The 19,232-nt window shown below is 41.1% G+C and overlaps 2 protein-coding genes across 2 annotated transcripts in view; one reads left to right on the top strand and one right to left on the bottom strand.

Moving 5' to 3' along the window:
- The window catches only part of gjc1 (gap junction protein gamma 1), a 5,854-nt gene extending 595 nt beyond the window's left edge, over positions 1-5,259 (top strand). The window contains exon 2 of the mRNA XM_020605410.1: positions 3,095-5,259. Within this exon, the coding sequence (XP_020461066.1) occupies positions 3,149-4,606 (1,458 nt within the window). The 5' untranslated portion in view covers positions 3,095-3,148 and the 3' untranslated portion in view covers positions 4,607-5,259. The remainder of the gene's footprint in view (positions 1-3,094) is intronic.
- A 3,787-nt stretch (positions 5,260-9,046) lies between these two features.
- Positions 9,047-16,415, bottom strand: st8sia6 (ST8 alpha-N-acetyl-neuraminide alpha-2,8-sialyltransferase 6). The gene is made up of 7 exons (XM_020605383.1): positions 16,234-16,415; positions 15,016-15,090; positions 14,815-14,889; positions 13,998-14,142; positions 11,546-11,658; positions 11,349-11,441; positions 9,047-11,263 (listed from the first exon to the last, which is right to left on the bottom strand). Exons 1-7 carry the CDS (start codon positions 16,332-16,334, stop codon positions 10,801-10,803), a joined length of 1,065 nt encoding a protein of 354 aa, XP_020461039.1. The 5' UTR covers positions 16,335-16,415; the 3' UTR covers positions 9,047-10,800.
- Positions 16,416-19,232: the final 2,817 nt, after the last annotated feature.

Below are 19,232 nucleotides of genomic sequence, written 5' to 3'. Positions count from 1 at the left end.
CAGACATAAACACAAGACATGACCTGAGCCTGATAAGCATCTCATAAATTATGGCAAAGATGTGTACTGACCTGGACTGAATTGAACATTTGGTAATTAACTCTAAACACAACATACAGCCAAGAGGAGCTGACTGACAGACTGACACTGCGATCCAGAGACATTTGTAAGTGTTCTCTGGTAGATAAATTATGTAACTGCAGTACTGCTTCTAAAGTATCACAAACATTTGGCGTTTCTCTACTGTTATTTCATAAACTGATTTAGATGCAATAAGCTAACATGGGACTATAAATCTGGCTGTAACTCAGTGTCCAAAGAGAGTTTAGGCAACAGTTCTGATTGCTTAGTTGATTCCATTTTTCCATCCATTATCTATACTGCTTATTCCTGACTAGGGTTGTGGCGGGGACAATAAAGTTATGGTTGTGAATGTGCAAGAGCTGTTTCTACAAGTCTCACACTATACAATAGTGTATTAAATAGAGGCTCTGTTACATCACAGCCAAATATGGAAATTTGATGGTTTTGAGGACAGATTTGAGTAAATTCTACCCCACAGTTTCCAAAACAAGACATCTAGAATATTTACATTTGGTGTAATGGTGCATCCATAAAAACATGAAGCCTTGGGTTTAAATATTAAACATCAAGAGCTGGAAAAAGCTATTAGAAAAAGCATGAAAGCATATTATATACAAAGACTTATACTAATGGCTTATGAAGAAAAGAAATTTGGCTTTTAATTTGAATATAGCCAGAGTACACTATGTATGAACTTTATCAGGTACTGTATCAAAAACTGTGATTCAACAAAAAAATAAGACAAGATTCACAAATAGCAGCCAGTGAATTTAAAAGAGCAAAGTGTCGTAGGCAGGAAATGTTACAGAGTATGCAATATAACTACAAACACACTTATTACTTATTACTGTGATCTGCACAAATCCAAACAAGTCTGCTCCTAGATTAAATGATTTAAAATGGTGCTGGCCAACATTTGGGGGCACAAAAAAATACCTCTACAGAAGGACCACATAACAAAAAACCACATCACAAATATTCAGTAACAATTGATTTGATTTTGATTTTGATTTTGATTTATTCTTTCAAACATGCAGAACAAATGACATCAACACACACATAATTACACAAATCCAACCAATGCTAATCCAGAATCAGTTTGCTTATACCAGCACATGTTTGAATGGAGTAGGAAGAAGTCAGACTTATCCAGTCCTACCCCAGATCATCATCTTATACAAAAAATTTCATGCATCATTGGCTGCAAGCAGTATCTCTACATAGTTAATTCTCTTCTTCACCAACAAGTAATACACAGAAAACTTAAAACAGAGTGTTTCCTTCATGCATTCTTGATTAAATCTCTAATTCTTGCATATATCTTGAATGATACATACATTTATATTTATATTTAAACTCCTCAGTTCTAGTACTGTTTTTCATGTCCACACTTAAACAATCACATACATTAGCCAAAAAGGTTTCAATTATAAAAGACAGTGCAACATTAAAAGACAAATACAGTAGATAGAAAACACAGAAAAGACAAAAGATGCAGAAATAATAATACATTAGTTCCCCCAAACAGCAGAATCTCTAGAGTGCAGTCAAGCTGATTAGACTTTTTCACCAAATATTTTCCTGTGAGTGAATCTGGATATAATTAGCCAAAGGCCAACTGGGCAAAACAGTAAGGGTTATGTAAAGAAATGCAATGATGTCATGTAGGAAAAGTCAAGCAGAGTGCAACATGGAAGGACACTGCTATGAGTCTTCGTTCTGGCCATTTGCTGCTTACTCACACAGATGCTCACTCTCGCAAGAATTTCACTGCTTTGTCTGACTGCGAGTTTGTATGCACTCTGGGTCACTGTCAGTAATACACATAGTGGAGTATAAATTTGCACACAAAGGATTCTTGTCATCTACCTCCTGTGTCTCAAACATGTCCTTATATGGTCAGAGCGATCAATACTCAACACATGTTTCATTGCAAGTCATCTTCAAAACATTCCTGCCCTCTCTGCTCCTACTAGAGACACAAAACAGAGGGCTGGGAGTTCCTGCTCATCTCTTCCAGCTATATTTCTCTCTTACTGCAGCTCCAGCTCTCTCATACTAAGCTCTCAACCTACTGGGTAAGGATACTGTCTCTGGAAGCCCTTTAAACCCCAACCTAAGCCACTATTCATGGTTGGATTTTCCTCTCAGTCTAGCTCACAATAAGCCAAGCACTATTGCAGCTTCATAAGGAGGAAAGTTCTGTGAAGATGTCATATTCATCCCCCAAAGCTGCCCTGAGGGACAGTAGTGTTTGGGTTCAGCTCCACTGCCTGAGCTAATGTGGATCTGATTCCCCGCTCCAGTGGTTTGTTGCCAGCCACCTGCTGATTCTACTGGTTTGCATGGACTGCCTGAAGCCCAGACCTAACCTACATAGGCAACATGTCCCTCTTACTGAACTGTGCTCAAACACACACAAATGCACATGCAAACAGCACAGCACAATGGCATTTACCTCCCAACCAGAACAAGCTAGTCAAGTTAATGCAATCCTAAAAACTGCATCTCAAACAGAAAAACACTCACTAAGAGGATTTATTTCTTCAAAAAGATATAGAATATTAAATAAAGTGTGTGTGTGTGATGATAAAAAATTCCCTATTTGGATTATTTTTCCTCCTTCTCAGTGCTGTGTGATGGTATTTTTAATGCCAATATCCTCTTTCCTCCCGTGTTTAGTTTTCTAATTCCCTAAAAAGCCAAACTTGACAGCAACCTCACTTTAGCACTGAGCTCTGCATTCAGTGTGTGTTTACATGAGCTGAAAGAAGCAACAGATCAAATAAAGAACATATTGATTGCCTGAGTTCAGAGAGGAACACTCATTTTAATTAAGGCATTTATTATGTCACTCCTTTCACAGTTTTCCTCTGCACGTCAAGAACTAATACTATTTTATTTTAAAAAATAAATTGGACTACTCATTTGAAAGCATTTATTGTAAACACATAATGTCTTCTTTTCTCTCCCCTTATTTTCCCCTTCTCCCCCTCTTTACTTTCTCCAGAGTCTGTGAACAGGTGAGAGAAGGACACTGTCTGCCCCACTGTCCAGCGACACCATGAGCTGGAGCTTCCTCACGCGGCTGCTGGAGGAGATCCACAACCACTCCACCTTCGTGGGGAAGCTGTGGCTCACCGTGCTCATCGTCTTCCGCATCGTTCTCACTGCTGTTGGGGGAGAGTCCATCTATTACGATGAACAAAGCAAGTTTGTCTGCAATTCGGGTCAGCCTGGTTGTGAGAATGTCTGCTACGATGCCTTCGCCCCTCTATCGCATGTACGCTTCTGGGTCTTCCAGATCATCTTGGTGGCAATGCCTTCTCTCATGTACATGGGCTATGCGGTCAACAAGATTACACGGTTGGAGGAAGCCAAAGGAGGAGGTGGATCTGCTGGGGTCAGAGCAGGAGGAGGGGACTACATGCACAGGAAACCCAGAAAAATTTGCTTTGGAGCACGACAGCACCGGGGAATCGAGGAGACTGAAGAGGACCAGGAGGATGATCCCATGATCTATGAGGTGCCAGAGATTGAGCCACCAAAAAGACCACGGGATCCCCTGCAGCCCACACCCAGACCAAAGATCCGGCATGATGGGCGCAAGCGCATTCGAGATGAGGGACTGATGCGAGTCTATGTGTTGCAGCTGGTGACTCGTACGGTGCTAGAAGCAGGCTTTCTTGCAGGCCAGTACTTGCTGTATGGGTTCCATGTGACTCCAGTGTTCGTATGCTCGGGGAAACCTTGTCCCCACAATGTTGACTGCTTTGTGTCTCGGCCTACAGAGAAGACCATCTTCCTGCGCATCATGTATGGTGTCACCATCCTCTGCCTCACGCTCAACATTTGGGAGATGATCCATTTAGGGATTGGTTCTATCTGTGACATTCTTCGCCATCGGCACCTCCCTCCTCAGGATGATGAATACCAGTTGGGCTTGCTAGGCACCAGCGCAGGTGTGGAGGGTTCTGTAGGGGGCACGGGGCCAGAAGCAGGTTCTGAGGGAGGGGTGGGTGGAGATGAGGCTGCAGATTATGTGGGTTACCCTTTCTCATGGAACACCCCATCAGCTCCACCTGGCTACAACATTGTGGTCAAACCTGAGCAAATGCCTTACACAGACCTTAGCAACGCCAAGATGGCGTGTAAGCAGAACCGGGCAAACATTGCCCAAGAGGAGCAGCAGCAGTTTGGTAGCAATGAGGATAATTTTCCCACTGGAGGGGAGCCCCGTGTGGCTCTGAATAAAGACCTGATCCAACAAGCTCAAGAGCAACTGGAGGCAGCCATCCAGGCCTACAGTCAGCAGCATCAGACAGAGGAGCAGCTTGGCGACAACCAGGATGACAAGCCTCAAAGTAACATCATTCAGGCCCAACCTCAGCTGCAGCCACAGCCTCAGAAAGACCGCAAGCATAAATTCAAACATGGGAAAGGAGGCAGCAGTGGAGGAGGCAGCAGCAGCAACAGCAGCAGCAGCAAATCAGGAGAGTGCAAGCCTTCTGTATGGATTTAAGCCCAGAAGTATAGACAAGTTCTGAAACCATGTATATATTAGAGATTGAATGACAAGCTTTTGCAATCTTTTTTTGATATTTAAAACCACTGTGCCTTAAAGAATCCTCCAAGATGGAGAAGATGTGTGTTTGTGTAATAAGGTGTGTAAAACAAAAATGTGATGTTGCAGCTGACAATTTGTTTTGTCAGGGCTTTCACTAACTTGAAATATCATACCAACACAAACTATATTATATTAGAGTCTGCCGTTTACATCTCATTCTCCTCAAGTCCTAAAGCTAATTACTGACCTCTGTTGTCTTCCCAGTCATCAGTTATTAGGGATTTGAGCTTTGGAAAATTACTGAATGATAATGAGTTCTGTTGCAAATCAGATTGAACCCAGATTTGGCTTAGCTCATTTTCTGGCCACTCCTCTGCAAAGACACTGACTCTAGCAATAGACTGGCATCCTAATTCTTGTGATATCAAAATGAAGTATCAACACAAAACAAAGGCAAAGGGATGCCATGTCATCACCACGCTCTAACAAGCTAAAGAAATGAATACTCTAAAATGACACATTATTCAATGGCAGCACCTAATGCAGTGAGAACATCACCTTCCTGGAGGCTGTGTCCTGTGTCCATCATGATCTTTGTCTGCTTTCCCTCCATCATCGATCACAGTGTTATGTTGCTGGATCTTTGTCTGCTTTCCCTCCATCATCAGTGTTATGTTGCTATGACTTTACATTCGACAGTGTGTTTGTATGTGCTTCCTGAGTGTTTTTTGATAACAGTGCTGCACCAGCTGCTACTCAGGAGTCAGTGAGTACAGCAGGTGGCTTCAGTCGACATCAGAGATATTCTGAGAGAAAATGTTTCTTTCAACAAAGTGCATAAGCAATCCAGTTCCAACTTCAACTTCCTAGTTTCTCTTTGACTCTTCATGGCTACTAAACAAGGCTGCTCAGTACTTCCTTGTGATGGCCTGCCCTCTGGTGGTTTCTTCTACTGGCCTTCTTTCACTGGGGATTAGTTACCAGTTGCCAATGCTACCTGCATCCAGCAACACCTTAACCAGCTCTAGTGTTACTTTTCTATTGATAAGCCTTGTATTATTTAGAGTAAGTCTTCCCAGAACTGCAAGTTTGGTGTTAGATGCACAAGGCTGCAATATCACCCCCTTGTACTGGAAAAGGTTTAAAGCCATTGCTATAATATAGTGAGACCAAACACTGTTTGTGGGATGCAAGTGTCAGTGCCAAGACTTTAATCCTAGGCTGCTTTGAAGCCTGGTTGGTTGTAGCTTTGGAATACTGTGGCCATGCTACTCCAGGTGTGGAAATATGCCTGTGTGAGACAAACCCTTTTCTAAAAGTCACTTGTTTTTTGCATTACGTTATTGCTTTTTCTTTACAGAAAAAAATAGTGAACTCCAAAATGGAGTGTTTTTTAATTTTCAAACCAGTGTTTTATATGAATGTGCTTTTTTTTTTGTTAAATTATGTCTTTTGTAAAATAAATAAAAAGAAAAGAAATTCTTTTGAAAATGGATTAGTTGTATCAATATTCATGGTTATTGTGTTTAAAACTGCCTTCAAATTGTAAAAAACAACAACAAGTGAAATAAGAGTATATTTTTATAATATGTCAGCTACAGTGACTTAAGGGTACAGAGAAAAAAAGCCAGACTTTTTTTTGTATGTTACAGTATCAGTATTTAATGTATGTAACAAACCTCTGCGCTGTATTTAAATTTACAATGTCACCCTTTTTCCAACATTGTTTTGTGATCTGCTGTGTGCTGAGACCAACCTGCTAATGGAACCAGTTGGGGAAAGGAGAAAGTGCTAAAAAGAATTCAAACCATTCCCAGCTTTGCTTCCTAGCATCTGTCCAGACAAGCAACAGTTCTGATTGCTTACTTGATTCCATCTATCCATACCGCTTGCATAGATAGATAGATAGATAGATAGATAGATAGATAGATAGAAAGAAAGAAGCTAGAGTATCCGGAGAGAACCCACACAGGCACAGGGAGAACATACAAACTCCACCCAGAAGGTTCGAACCTGGAACCTCATTGCTGTGATGCAATAACAACCACTGCACTGATTCATAATGCTAAATTAGGAGGAAGGGTAAATCTGAAAAGCTGGCATGTGCTTTTCTTGATTTAATACATTTCATGTGAAAGATCAGCATCTTTCCCTGAGTAGAGAACTAGCTGAACAGTCCATCACTGTGAGAAGTTGTGAGGCTGTGCATTGTGCCGTGGCTTCCTTCGCATTAACATAGTGTTAAATACAACCGTGTGCTCAAGTAGAAAGACTCTCTCTGACTGGTTTGTTTACCAGCAGGCACCACATGTCTGTTGAACAGCAGCAGACCAGATGTAAGTCTTCGGATGTCAGCCACTCCTCAGAGCAGTGATTGACACTGGCTCCACCGATGCTGCTTGCATCCCAAACAAGCCTCAGGTGATTTGCTGAGCATTTCTATGTCAGTGTCAGTCTCTTCCCCTGGAGGCCAATCATCCTTCATCAAATCCTTCCTCAGTTAACAAAGTTTCTCAACTAAAGAATTTACTGCTGTTTGGATAGAAGGCAACAAACTGTAGTATTACATAATGAGTTACAAACTTTGCAGTTATAGACAGCTGGAGCCACTAGAGGGTGACTTCCTGTCAAAGGTAAAAGAACTTCAGGGCTTAAGGAAGCGGTGCTTTGAGGAGGTGCCGAGAGGGCACCTTACATCTTCAGAAGAAAGAGAGTGTGTTCACCAGACAGGGAGGTTATTCTCCTCTGAACAGTGCCACTGTCTTTGAAAATCACGTGTCACCAAAATGTCACTAAAGAAACACTAAAAGCAAACACAAGGCAAACCAAAGAAAAATGTTCCCTGTCTGATTTGATTCTGATAGTCTTATAGTTTTACATTAAGTGTAAGTTCTGAGCCTTGACAATATGCATCTGTGAAACAATAAATAAGGGTGTTCACAGTTTGACTACATGTCTGTGTTTCCTTATGAATGTTTAAAACATAAATATATTTATCCCTCATACCCGCCAACTGAAAGAATGAGGATAAGTGAAAAAAGAAAGTTCTTCTTCAAAAGTGAAGGTGTGATGCTGTTGTTCACAGGTACAGCAGGGCTGGTGTAAGCAGCATGCATTAGGTTAACAGTGTTGGAGCAAAGGTATCATCTGTGGCACAGGCAATTATACCTTTGTGATTTATCTCTGCACTGTGTGTTAACACAGTCTGAGAATTCAAACCAGTTGGATTGTGGGTCTATTCATCAGGGATACCGCAATGCCCGTTCACAGCATCTGTCTGTCTATGTAAACCACTGTCTGTGTTCAAAAGATACTGCAGACTGCAGCCAGGCTGTGTTGTTTCCTTACATGTTTCTTATAGTCACCCATGTGAGGGGTGACAATAAAACCAGTGTTATAACCAGTACAAACTCTGATTCATACATGTGTTTGTGTTTGCGTTTTGTAAAATGTATCTTTCTTTGAGTGCTATTCTGGCATCCTCTGAAAAAGATTCTTCTCATATTCTTTAAGAAATACATTTGATTTGCATGTGAAAAGACCTATTTTCATACAAAAATAAAAAAGATTGAATTACAATAAGTCTCTGTATCTTTTGTTGTGGCTCCACAGCAGAACCAATAAAAATCAGGAAATAAAAGGCCTCTCACTCTTAGAATCATTGAGCATTGTCCTATTCCTGTTGTTAGTATGACATCTAGTCAGTCTCTGCAGTCGAAGAGAATTGCAGTCATGTGTGCTGATGCTATGTCACTGGCAAGAACAACACAGGAAACCAAAAGAGAAGTCGCTCGTGTCACTTTGTTTGTTTGCAGAACTTCAGCTTCTGATGTGAAAACATCTGAAGATTTTGATTCAAATAGCCATTGGTTTATTAAAACAACACTTTTTCACTGAACCATCAAAAATAGTCTGTAATCATTCAGTGCTGTATCAGTTGGATAGTTAAAATATGAATATGAAGATTAACATGCTTGAAGCATTTTAAAATATTACTTAGGAGGATATTTGCTACCCTTTTGCAGTTCTCTTTTTCTTTTTTTGGGTGCCAAACAGTGAATTTCTATGTATTATTAAAGAGTCAAAATGAGGGTTTGCACTGGAAGTTGCCTGTTGAGTCTTGTCCAATATGTGTTTTAAGGCGTTCCCATTAAGGAATGCAAATTAAGGGAGGGCAGAATGGACATTTATACAAATAACTTAAGCAACAATTTCCCACCATTGCAGCAGAGTGAATTGTGACTGAAATAAATTCAATTGCAGCACTGCTGTCAAAATGGCAGCTGTTATTCATTATGAAAAGTGATTAGTATTTGAGGAAAGAGAGTGGCCTGGGAACACCTTGGCATTCCCCTGGAGGAGCTGGAGGAAGTGTCTGGAGAGAGGGAAGTCTGGGCATCTTTGCTTAGACTGCTGCCCCCGCGACCCGGTTCCGGATAAGCGGAGGAAAATGGATGGATGGATGGAGTGTGTGTAAATCGTATCTCTCTAGTGGAATTTTTCCAGGCTTTTAGGTCACACCATACTTCAATTACTAACTGAAATGAAAGGCTATTTGACAGTTCCTAGTACATGCATTCAAGTTACCAGTGCTGCAGCTGTGTTGATTCACACTATCAGTGTTGGTAAGAACGCTACTAAAGTGAAAAATTGTAGTGACACAATTTACAACATGTTTAGTAATCATCCCCCCAAATCGGGCAAACTGAGATGCCTGTTTGGACAAATTAATTCTCCTCACACCAAAGATGACACATGCAGACATTCTGGCTACCTGAAACATCACATACAGTAGGAGCAAGGTCATGTTGAAATTATGCATACACTGTGTTGTAAAGAAGTGTCTCAGATGTCTAAACTATTCTTGGTGTTTAACCAGGATATATGACCACCAGTTTTTACATGGAATACATACAGTATAGAATGAAATTACCAACCTAGAAATAACTTTCTAATAAATATTTCTCTTAAAGTTTCACACAGATTTATCAAGTTTGTAGATCATCATTCTATGTCACTGTCAGTATGAAATGCAGACTTCCAGTTCCCCAACACCCACCCAGTCTTGATGTTTCTAAGAAAAAGCTTACCAAATGCTTGTCAGGAATACTTTTCAGCCAAAGTTCACAGTTCACAATCATTACATCACCTGATACCAGAGTCAGTTACATCTGCACTCATTTAACATTTACATCAAGTTAAAGCATTTCTCTCCAAACTAATATTGTGCTAATATGTTGCCACTTTGTGACAGTACCAGTATCTCTGTGGTCACTGTGGTGATGAGGGGAAGTACATTGCAACACGAACTCACCATAACAACCTTTGTGAGCAGAGACACCCTTGATGTGTTTACTAGTGTTATATAACTCCTGTTGCCTTGCGTGGTGCCTCTGCTCAGTCCTTTGCTGAGCAGGTCTCACTGAGGGCCATCTGACAACCACAGCCCAGAGAACACGGTCATGGTGGATTGTATCTGAGGATACTGCGAAATGACCCTTTATCTATATCACATCCAGCGGTGTCAGGGTGATGGCGTAAATACAGAAATCACCTGCTTTTTACAGCTGTTGTGTAATTAAAGTGAGTGAGAACTACATATATCAGACTTCCAAAGCAGTTAAATGTGTGACATGCTTGTCATTGTCAGAAAATTTCATATATTCAGTGTGCTGGTGTTTTCTTTAAATGCTTGTTTAAAGGAGGTATTTGATTTTCTTCAAAATACATTCACTTTGATTTAGAAGTTCACACGGTCAGTTATATAATGGTTATTAGTAATCGATTAAGGCACTCCAATGTAGACTCTCACAAAGGCCTCATAGAGGCTTCCCAGCTTCCAAGATGATTCCCTCCAGACTCTAGCTGTAACATTTGTGGAAATAAGTACAGTTGTAGATACATTGTAAGACTGTTGCGCAGAGTGTTTACAGTCTTGTGACTTTTGATTTTAAGGCACATGGCTGCCTAAAGTCCAGGCATCCACCCTGCTTTGACGAACTTAATCCATGTGATCAGCCAAAATGCAACTGTCGTGTCATGTAAAAGTACGTGAAATAAGTGACTGGCTTTATCCTGAAGCCAAAGAAAAGGCACTTTGCTCCTGTGCTGGCAGCTCTCCTCGCGCCTGACAGCTACTTTTCACCTGGTCAACAATCTCCCAGGTGAAGCCTGAGCACCCCCTGACTGTGCAGCTGCAACAAGAAGTCAAACTCAGCTGGCATGGTGTGGAATTTTGTTTTAGGTTTTCTGTCATCATAATAGTGGTTAGTCAGTGCATGATGGCTATGTGGGTGATTACTGAAGGGCCAGAACCCATACAGGTTCACGTTGGCACAGAGTTCCAGTGCTAGGCTAGCCATGATTATGCCTGTGCTTAGCCGAGCTTCTTTGAGGCCTTGGGAGCGCCAGAAGATGGACAGATTCTGGAGGTACTCAGGATTGAAGAAGACAGGCCGAATAGAGCTTTTAAAGTCCTCAATTGTGAAGACAGCCCGCAGGGACACAGGAGTATTGTGACCATAGGAGAAGGCAGGAAGGAGCAGCAAGGAGTTGCCATAGGTGCGAAGACCCTCCACGAACGGACGCCGACGCCCATTTAGAGCCCCATACCTATAAATAAACAGCAGCTGTGAAGCAACAAGACAAAAGGAACATTTTGGAATAACATTGAGAACCATCTATTTTCCCTTCTCACTTCTCCACCAGGATGCTTGGGTTTGCTGTCACCAGGTCAGTCTTGATGCCCACATGTTTCTCATAGCCGTTTCCCAAAGGAGGTAGGTTGCACCTAAACAAACAACAAAGAAAATCCACAGATCATTATATGGAATATCAACAGAGGAAAGTTTTTCTTTTGATTATTTCTGTCATCAGTTTGCAGTCCACTCTCACCTGATGATAAACTGTGCTGAATCAATTATGTTTCCACAGCTGCTGTTGGTCAGGATTCCTCCATTCCCAACAACAGCGCACGTGTTCAATGTTTTATTTGAGAACGGATGCTCCTGGAATAAACAGTGATGGAAAATGCCTTTTAAAATGACATTATTGCTGATTAAAAGATACTATATAAAAGACAAAAACGGAGATTAACCTAAATTATAGATACGTTTTGACTGTTGGCAAAAAATGAGGAAACTGTTGATCTTTTTTTGTAATTAAAGATGTTAAAGATTCACCAGTTGTTCCCTCTAGATTCAGGCAAAAGAAGGTTACAGTTCTCAGTCACATTTGGCAAAGCCCTTAAAACAAGACAGGGGTTGTCATCTTGTTATGACACAGTTGGTCTAGAAAGGCTGACTTCAGGGCCTGTGTGAGCACAGATTTACCTTCTTTATCTCAGACATTAGACCATCTCAGACTGGCTCAGTGGCAGAGCCTCTGTTCTTAAATAAAGATGTTTTGAGCTATTACAATTTGTACAGTAATCATGAAAATGGAAATGACCTAAAATATACAGTATATACTCTCTGAATACACTAAAATGGATGTGACTCAGTAGTTTGGTGTTTTACTGCTTCACTCTCCAAGTCTGGTTGCATGTGCCTCAAGAGACAGGGCATGCCTCCCTACAGAACACTGTGTGTAGTGTTAAACTATAGCAACTATCTGAATGGCACATTATGAGAAAGCACATATTTGAGATGCCAGTATTCAAAAGAGAAATCAAGTACTGTCAGCCTGCGGTAACTGAGCATGTAGAGTGGCATGATGACTTCCTGAGTCTGAGCCATCAGGTTAAAAAAAAAACTCACTACCACATCAATGTAAAAAGAGTTGAGAGTTACTATACTATATGCTTATGCAGTATACTGACAAGAAAGATCTATGTCATGTAAAAAGAGACAATACAGTGTGTGATCTCCACAGAAACAGGGAGCTAACAATACCACTGACGAGAAGTTAATGGTGGTATTTTACTGAGAATCAGACTTCTCAGTGATTCTCCATTTGCAAAACAGGAAGCGAAGGAACTGGTGAGCAGCATGGCAGACATTTACAGTCAACAGATTACAGGGGTTTGACATTTTCCCTTCTGTTTTCAAAAGGCTGCAACCAATTTTATTTATTCCATGTGAAGAAAAAAACATCTCAATACATCATAAATTGACTTTTGTTTCTCTGCACATCCTGTGAACTTTGTCATTTTAAGATCTTGTGTATTGCAGTGTAGTCAGAGCAGCATGGCTCTAGGGTTGGAATATAGGGATGGGCAATGATTTTCAAATAGTCATTAAATTTAAGTAAACTCAAATATTACATGCGACTATGGTTTTGTCTTTAAAAACAAAGAGCCACTGTTTTCCCTTGCTTTTACCAGCATCTGGAAATCACCATCAGTTTGATTGCATTTGTTCAGCCAGAGTAAAGGGTCCCATCAAGAAAAACTGTCACGTCACAACTGGATAAACTGTATGATGATAATGCATGTGAGCTGCATAGTCGTTTGACAAGTGTTGAAAAGGTCTCTGACCATGGATGCATGGACAGAGCTTACAACTGAATCCTGTGTGACAGTAGCCTGCCCTTATATAAGCAACTGGAAACTACATAGTGCTGTTCTTCAGACTAAAGAAATGCCAGAGTGTCCTGCTGCAGAAAACGTGGTGAAGGTGCTTTTCATTGCCGCGGTACACCAGGGACTTATAGGTAAAGTCACAGCACATGTATATGATAATGCTAGCAATATGGTGCTATCGGTGCGGTTGATCTTCAAATAACTACTTTGCTGCTGAAGCTGTTTTCTTTTGTTTGATAAGAAAGCAGTGAATGATGTGAAATTGGACAGGTTCTTCTGTCAGTAATAAGATGGCTGAGATGTATAAAGTTGCAGTCAAAGTCAAGATACAAGATTTTTTTTCTCCAGTGGAGCCAATTCCAAATAAGCAGAAAGGAAAAACGTAAAGTTCTCTGTGGCTCATAGTCTAATTCATAACTTTGTTTTGCATAGTTATCTTTATTATTAAATTACCTACATTGTTACATGTATTATTGCTTTACATTTTTAGTTTTTATCAATAAATCATAGTGTGTAATGTTTCAGTCTCAACTGGTTGCATTTCGGTGGTCAACAAGACAGTCAGAAATGATTTCTTGGGTTTTGATTGATTCTTATAGTTCTATTTTAACAACTTTAAAAATGATGAGGTTAAAGTGGTTTATGGTGAACATTACTGATGTCACATTGTATTGTGTGAACCCAACATGATGGAGTAAATCTCAATGGTAGACATTTAGCTGCTAATCTAAGACTACAATGTTCTGCCTGGTGTTCATACAGTACAGTTGTACACAAAACAAATGTTAATAAAATTCATGAATGCATGAATGACAAACAACGTACCTTTGCAAAAATGCTGAAAATCTCAGGGGTCACCTTAAGAATCCTCTTTTTCTCCCCGTTGAACCTAAGCTCTTTTCCCACGGGTGTGTTGGCCTGGGTAATGATGGCCTTGTCAAAGCCATTGCACTTGCCATTCAGCTGAGATCTGGGGAACCACAGGGACTTTGTTTAATGTCATACAAGTCGGTCAGGACAGTTGATGCTGACCGACAGCTCAGTTATGGTGTTGAGCAGAAAGCTTTATTTGCTAAATAAGAGCTAACTGAAATGGTAGTTAGTTCAAGTAATTGATTTAAAAAGTTTCTACTTCATGTAGGGACTTTAGTCTGAGTCCATAGACAGATCTGTGAGGGGGAAACCAGTCCTAAGTCCCTCTATTTTGCCACAACTCTCTTGACCATCTGATTTGTTATATTTAGACCATGGCTAACAATAACATGCATGTTCCATGTTTTAATTCCTTTTCCTTCTATGTTTATAGTTCTTCTCTCTAGCTGTGTAAAGAAGGAAACAAATCCGGCATAGGTTTTGTTTTCAACCCTTGGTGTTTGGTTTAAGGTTATGCATCACGTTTATTTTGCTTCAGTAGTTTGTGACAGGTGTCTTAAGAAGTGGCTGGGTGATGTGGTTACCTGTGTTTATTTAAAGGAAAGTAGGCGCTCTGAATCTGATTCATACTTCAAATTTAAGATTTGCGGTCCTTTTATTGATTATATCAGAAACCGAATGGCTAATAGTGTAGTTGTGTATGATGATTTATATTGTGAAAATGCTTGGACAAATCCAGCCTTGATGGACATGAGAAGATTATTTTTACCTGAATTTTTGGTAATTGTCCTCTTGCTTCTTCCACGGTTGAGAGTAACGCTCTTTTACTTTGTCAATGACCTCCCTGTGACATACACATCCAAATACACAGTCAAGCCTGTAATTCCTGTAGCACTTGCACGACTTCATTTGATGAAAGTATAAACAAAGATGTTGCTTAGGGAAAAGCTGTGATCATGCTTGTTCTCACCTGCAGTTTTTACAAGGGTCAGAGGACTGAGGTGCACTTTTCTTTACAGGAGGTGATCTCTGAGGTTCCACATCACTGCAAAACAAACAAGACTGATGAGTAGAAAGCAGAAGCCAGAGTTAAATAAATATTTAATGTGTCTGAAAGTTTGTGGTGGTTGCGCTATTTCATCCAGTGGAGGAGAAGCAAAGAGCCGATACTTCACACTTTGACCCAGCCTTACAGGATAGCTACAGTGTTTCTGCTAAGGCTAAACTACCATTACTGGCCCCACTGAACTGATAGGCAGTCTAATCTGAATGCCACTCCAGTCAACATCTCACTGTGTCTGAATCCACTAGATTGGCAAAGAGCCACAAAAGTAATATATCACTAACCATTCTCTGGCTTGACACATCCTTAAACTCCCCTTGAATCCTACTCTCATACAAGCAAAGAGCCCATACTCATCTGCTTCATCAGGCTTTATCTATTAGGCTAACTTAAAATGGCTTCCCCAGCTGGATTGGTAAGTAGGTCCATTATTACTGTCAGGTTCTGCATTGAGGTACCTAACAGAAGGCCAATATTAGTCAGCTTTATACATCATGAGTGAGTAACCAGAGTAGGGACTCTGAGACTTTTGTTAATTTGCAACATTTCACCAGGGAACTTTGGCTTTTTGTGTTTGTGGTTGAGTGTTTCTTGAACAATAACGTCTTCTTCTGTTCCTGTTTTCAAGTTTCCAAAAAAAAAAAAGAACTTTGTGAGTCCACTGTACGATTCTCCCTGATTCCCAGTCTTTACACAGGTCTACAGCGTGTTCACCTGTAGGACTACAAACCCACAACAGCTCATATTTCACTTTCAATGACTCCTCAGGTTTCACTGTGAGAATTTCTGCTACACATTTACTACTTTTCCTGACATATAAGACTGTAATGGCAAAAGTGAGGATCAAGTTTTTAACAACAAAGTTGGAAAACCAATTGCTATGTCCTGAAGAAGTTTCATTTTTGAAACTATACTGCTTTATGCTTAGGGTGCAGATATAAATAATTCCATATGAAATGATATCGTCATAAAAAATGGCCACATAAAAGACTCTGTCACTCTTTATGTCTCAATGCCAAAGTCATTTCACACTAATTACACAGCCTCCACAGCTGGACTGAAAAGAGAGAGTGTGTGTGTGTGTGTGTGCTCTGTCTTGTTCGGGAAATGCAGTTACACACTTACTTGTGGCTGAGCATGTGCCAGATGGCGGTGGTCACCAGGCTCCCCAGAAAGAGAAGAGTGATCATCAAAGAGAAGAGTAACTTCGGGAGTTGTCCCCTCATACCTCTCCCTTCCTTCTAACTTCACCCACTACCCCTCTAAACTTCTGTCTCACTCTCTCCGACTCGCTTCACCTTGCTCAACAGTAATTTTTTCGTACATTTTATCCCTCCCTCAAGAGTGTTAATCTTTTGCCTTTTTGCTTTCTTGTTTTCTTTTACCACCTTCTCCACCCTTCCTCCTCTCCTGCTTGCACTCTTCCTGTCTCTCTGTTTGATTTGAGTTTCCTTGGGTGAGTCAGAGCATGCCTCCTTAGCTATTTCTACCTCTTGTTCAGACCAGTCCTCTGTCTTCTGTGCTCTTTTACTTTGTCTTTCCCTCTTCCTGTTTGTGTCCAGGCCAGCTGAGATGAAACCGATGTTTTGTTGCTCCACATCCTACTTCAGTCTTTGTCACGTCTTCCGTCCACCCTCAGTCTCTCCCTCTTTTTTCCTGTGCTCTCACAGAATCACAAAATAACAATCCTACTTTCCAGCATAGTCCCAAAGCTAGAGCTCCTTCTGTTCTCCGCCCCCAACCAAGCCTTTTCTCTCTGCTTTCCCCTCCCTCCCCCAGCTATCCTCCGCCCTCACCCCTTAAGCCCCTCTCTCCTTTGCTCAAAAAGGAGGCAGTAACATGAGTGCCCTGTACTGAATTAGCCCAGTTTGCCTCTTGACTAGTGTGTTTGTCAGGAAGCATGTTGAAAAGCAGTGAGGCGTTGGTCGGCTGGGGCACAGGCTTCTCATCCAATCACAGTGACTCTTAGTGCATCTCAAACTGTAGCCTATACACATGCATGCACAAGCTTTTTTTTTCCGGTGTCAAAATTTCTGCTGTATCGATTCATATCTTCAGACAAGAAAAACAACTATTTCTCAGTTTGCGAGGTAGAAAGGGTTTTGGGGTCCCCCATGAGCTGAGATGGGTGCCTGTTTATAACACGGCAGCACTGCTGGCTGGATCAACAGGGTAACTACAGAAACTAGAGAAGCAGAGAGTCCGAGGAAGTCAGACAGAGAGTCAGAGAGTAGAAGGAGGTGAGGATTTGGAGGCAATACATGAGGCAGTGACATAGCCAGTTTGTAATTTGGTCATAAATAGCAGAGTCCCTTGCCATTCCTTAAATTTGTCTGACATTTCTGGCATTGGCTCTTGAAGACAGAAGTTTCTGAATCTCGTGGTGTCTCCAGCTAGATATTTTTAGTGTCATCACCATGGGATATTTGCATTCTTCCGGGTTCACATCAGTCACATGATAGAATGACATCAACACACTCACTAGCTCCACGTGAATACTCCAGACTATATGCTGCTCTATTCTCACAGGGGCTCACTCCTGTTCACTTGGACCTTACACAGACTTTGTACTAGGGAGCTGGCAGAGTAAAGTCTGCTGAAGATCCAGTTCAACTGACTCAGACATTTGCGTTCTCATATACAGCTCCTCTGGGTAATGTCTATATAATTTCAGGGTACTAGTGCGTGTCTGAAAGGGGTTTAGTTTGGGGGTTTTCAACCCATGTGGTCTGTGAGGGTATTGCAGGCTGTCCTTGATTATGCATTCATTAATGATTATGAATAATCAAATTCATGCAAATATATAAAATTTAGAAAAGCCAAGGTGACTTTCAGGATTAAAACAGTGCTTGTCCAGGATAGCCTCCCCACAATAGTGGTTCAAAGGCTACTTCTTAGTCAGAATGGTGGTCTCTGGGTCACAAAACCCAGGTCTAATTCAAGCTTAATTTGTGCACGTCGTCACTAAACCTGAAAAGAAACTCTTTATGCAATGAAAGCAAAAAATGCACCTCTCTTCTTCACTGCACCAGCATTGCCCAGCATGGAAACTGTGATATTAATAAGGTTGGGGGCAATAACAAGAATAATTAGTTATACGGAGATACGGCAACAACCACCTCGCCTCTCTGATGGCCTGTTACAATAAACTATCCAGGTGTTTCCCTCATTACAGGCCATGCTGCTGCCTTCCGCAGTCACTCATTAGCTTATTACAGACAGTGCCATTTTCATCTATAAACTCCATAAGCTTTTTAACCACATTAAAGCAAAAGAAGTGATTTTTCAACATGACGTTCATAACACAGGAGATTTCTGAGCATTGTGTGGCTCTTGTGAGCCTGTAGGAAGCCTTCACTCTGTTTTACTCAGCATGGCTGAATTATGTTGGAATTAGATCTTAGTGATCGATGACTGCTTAATTAGAAGCCAAATTTTTCTGATTAAATTGTTATTCAGCAGAGGGAAGAGTTGGTACAGCCTTGACAAAATTCTGCACAGTCTACAAAATTCTGCAGGTAATAAAATTTGCTGCCTCTGCCTACAAGCACAAAAAATTGGCAGAGGATATGTGTATGCTCTTCAGTAAGTGTTCGAAGTGTGTGAAGTGGCAAAACTGCATTTACATATTTGCATAGCTCTGTGTGTGGTTGCATCCAGCAGCTCTTGACAGGAAGCCTGAGCACAGCATGCTTGAGGGTGGCAGACAATGGAGGACTGGGTGAGTGGCTGCAGAGGGGGCAGCAATGTATTTCCTCTAAAGAGCTAATGTGACATAATCACAAGTCAGACAGAAGGACAAAGGCCCAATTGTCACCCAGACAGCACCCTATAAATCTGTCCTCCCCCTCTTCCACCTTGTTCATTTGGCCTCTTTTTCCAGCAGGAGCATGGAGCTGCTGCTCTGTGTTTTCTCTAACACAGGTTGCAGAAATATCAGTGAGGTAAACTAGATGAGAAGCAGGATGTCAACTGTCTATCTCTGATCTGTAAGCAGTGAGGGCTTCCATGAAACTACACTGAGCTTCCTGTCAGACTTCCTGTTAGTTTATTGCATTTTTAAAAAATATTAAGGCAGACAAGGACAGAGATGCTGCACATAACCACAGACGAAACTGAACTTT

This window comes from Monopterus albus, unplaced genomic scaffold (assembly GCF_001952655.1).
Source record: "Monopterus albus unplaced genomic scaffold, M_albus_1.0 scaffold70.1, whole genome shotgun sequence".
In the NCBI taxonomy this organism is placed as follows: domain Eukaryota; kingdom Metazoa; phylum Chordata; class Actinopteri; order Synbranchiformes; family Synbranchidae; genus Monopterus; species Monopterus albus.
This window is presented reverse-complemented; position numbering and strand designations above follow the sequence as displayed.

What these genes read in the sequence shown, in the direction of transcription:
- st8sia6 (XM_020605383.1), bottom strand. Translation starts at nt 16,334, where the DNA reads ATGAGGGGACAACTCCCGAAGTTACTCTTCTCTTTGATGATCACTCTT. An exon ending in GACCCTTGTAAAAACTGCAG is followed by an intron (nt 14,890 to 15,015) that starts GTGAGAACAAGC and finishes TGTATGTCACAG; the next exon opens with GGAGGTCATTGACAAAGTAA. An exon ending in TTTTCAGCATTTTTGCAAAG is followed by an intron (nt 11,659 to 13,997) that starts GTACGTTGTTTG and finishes TGTTTATTCCAG; the next exon opens with GAGCATCCGTTCTCAAATAA.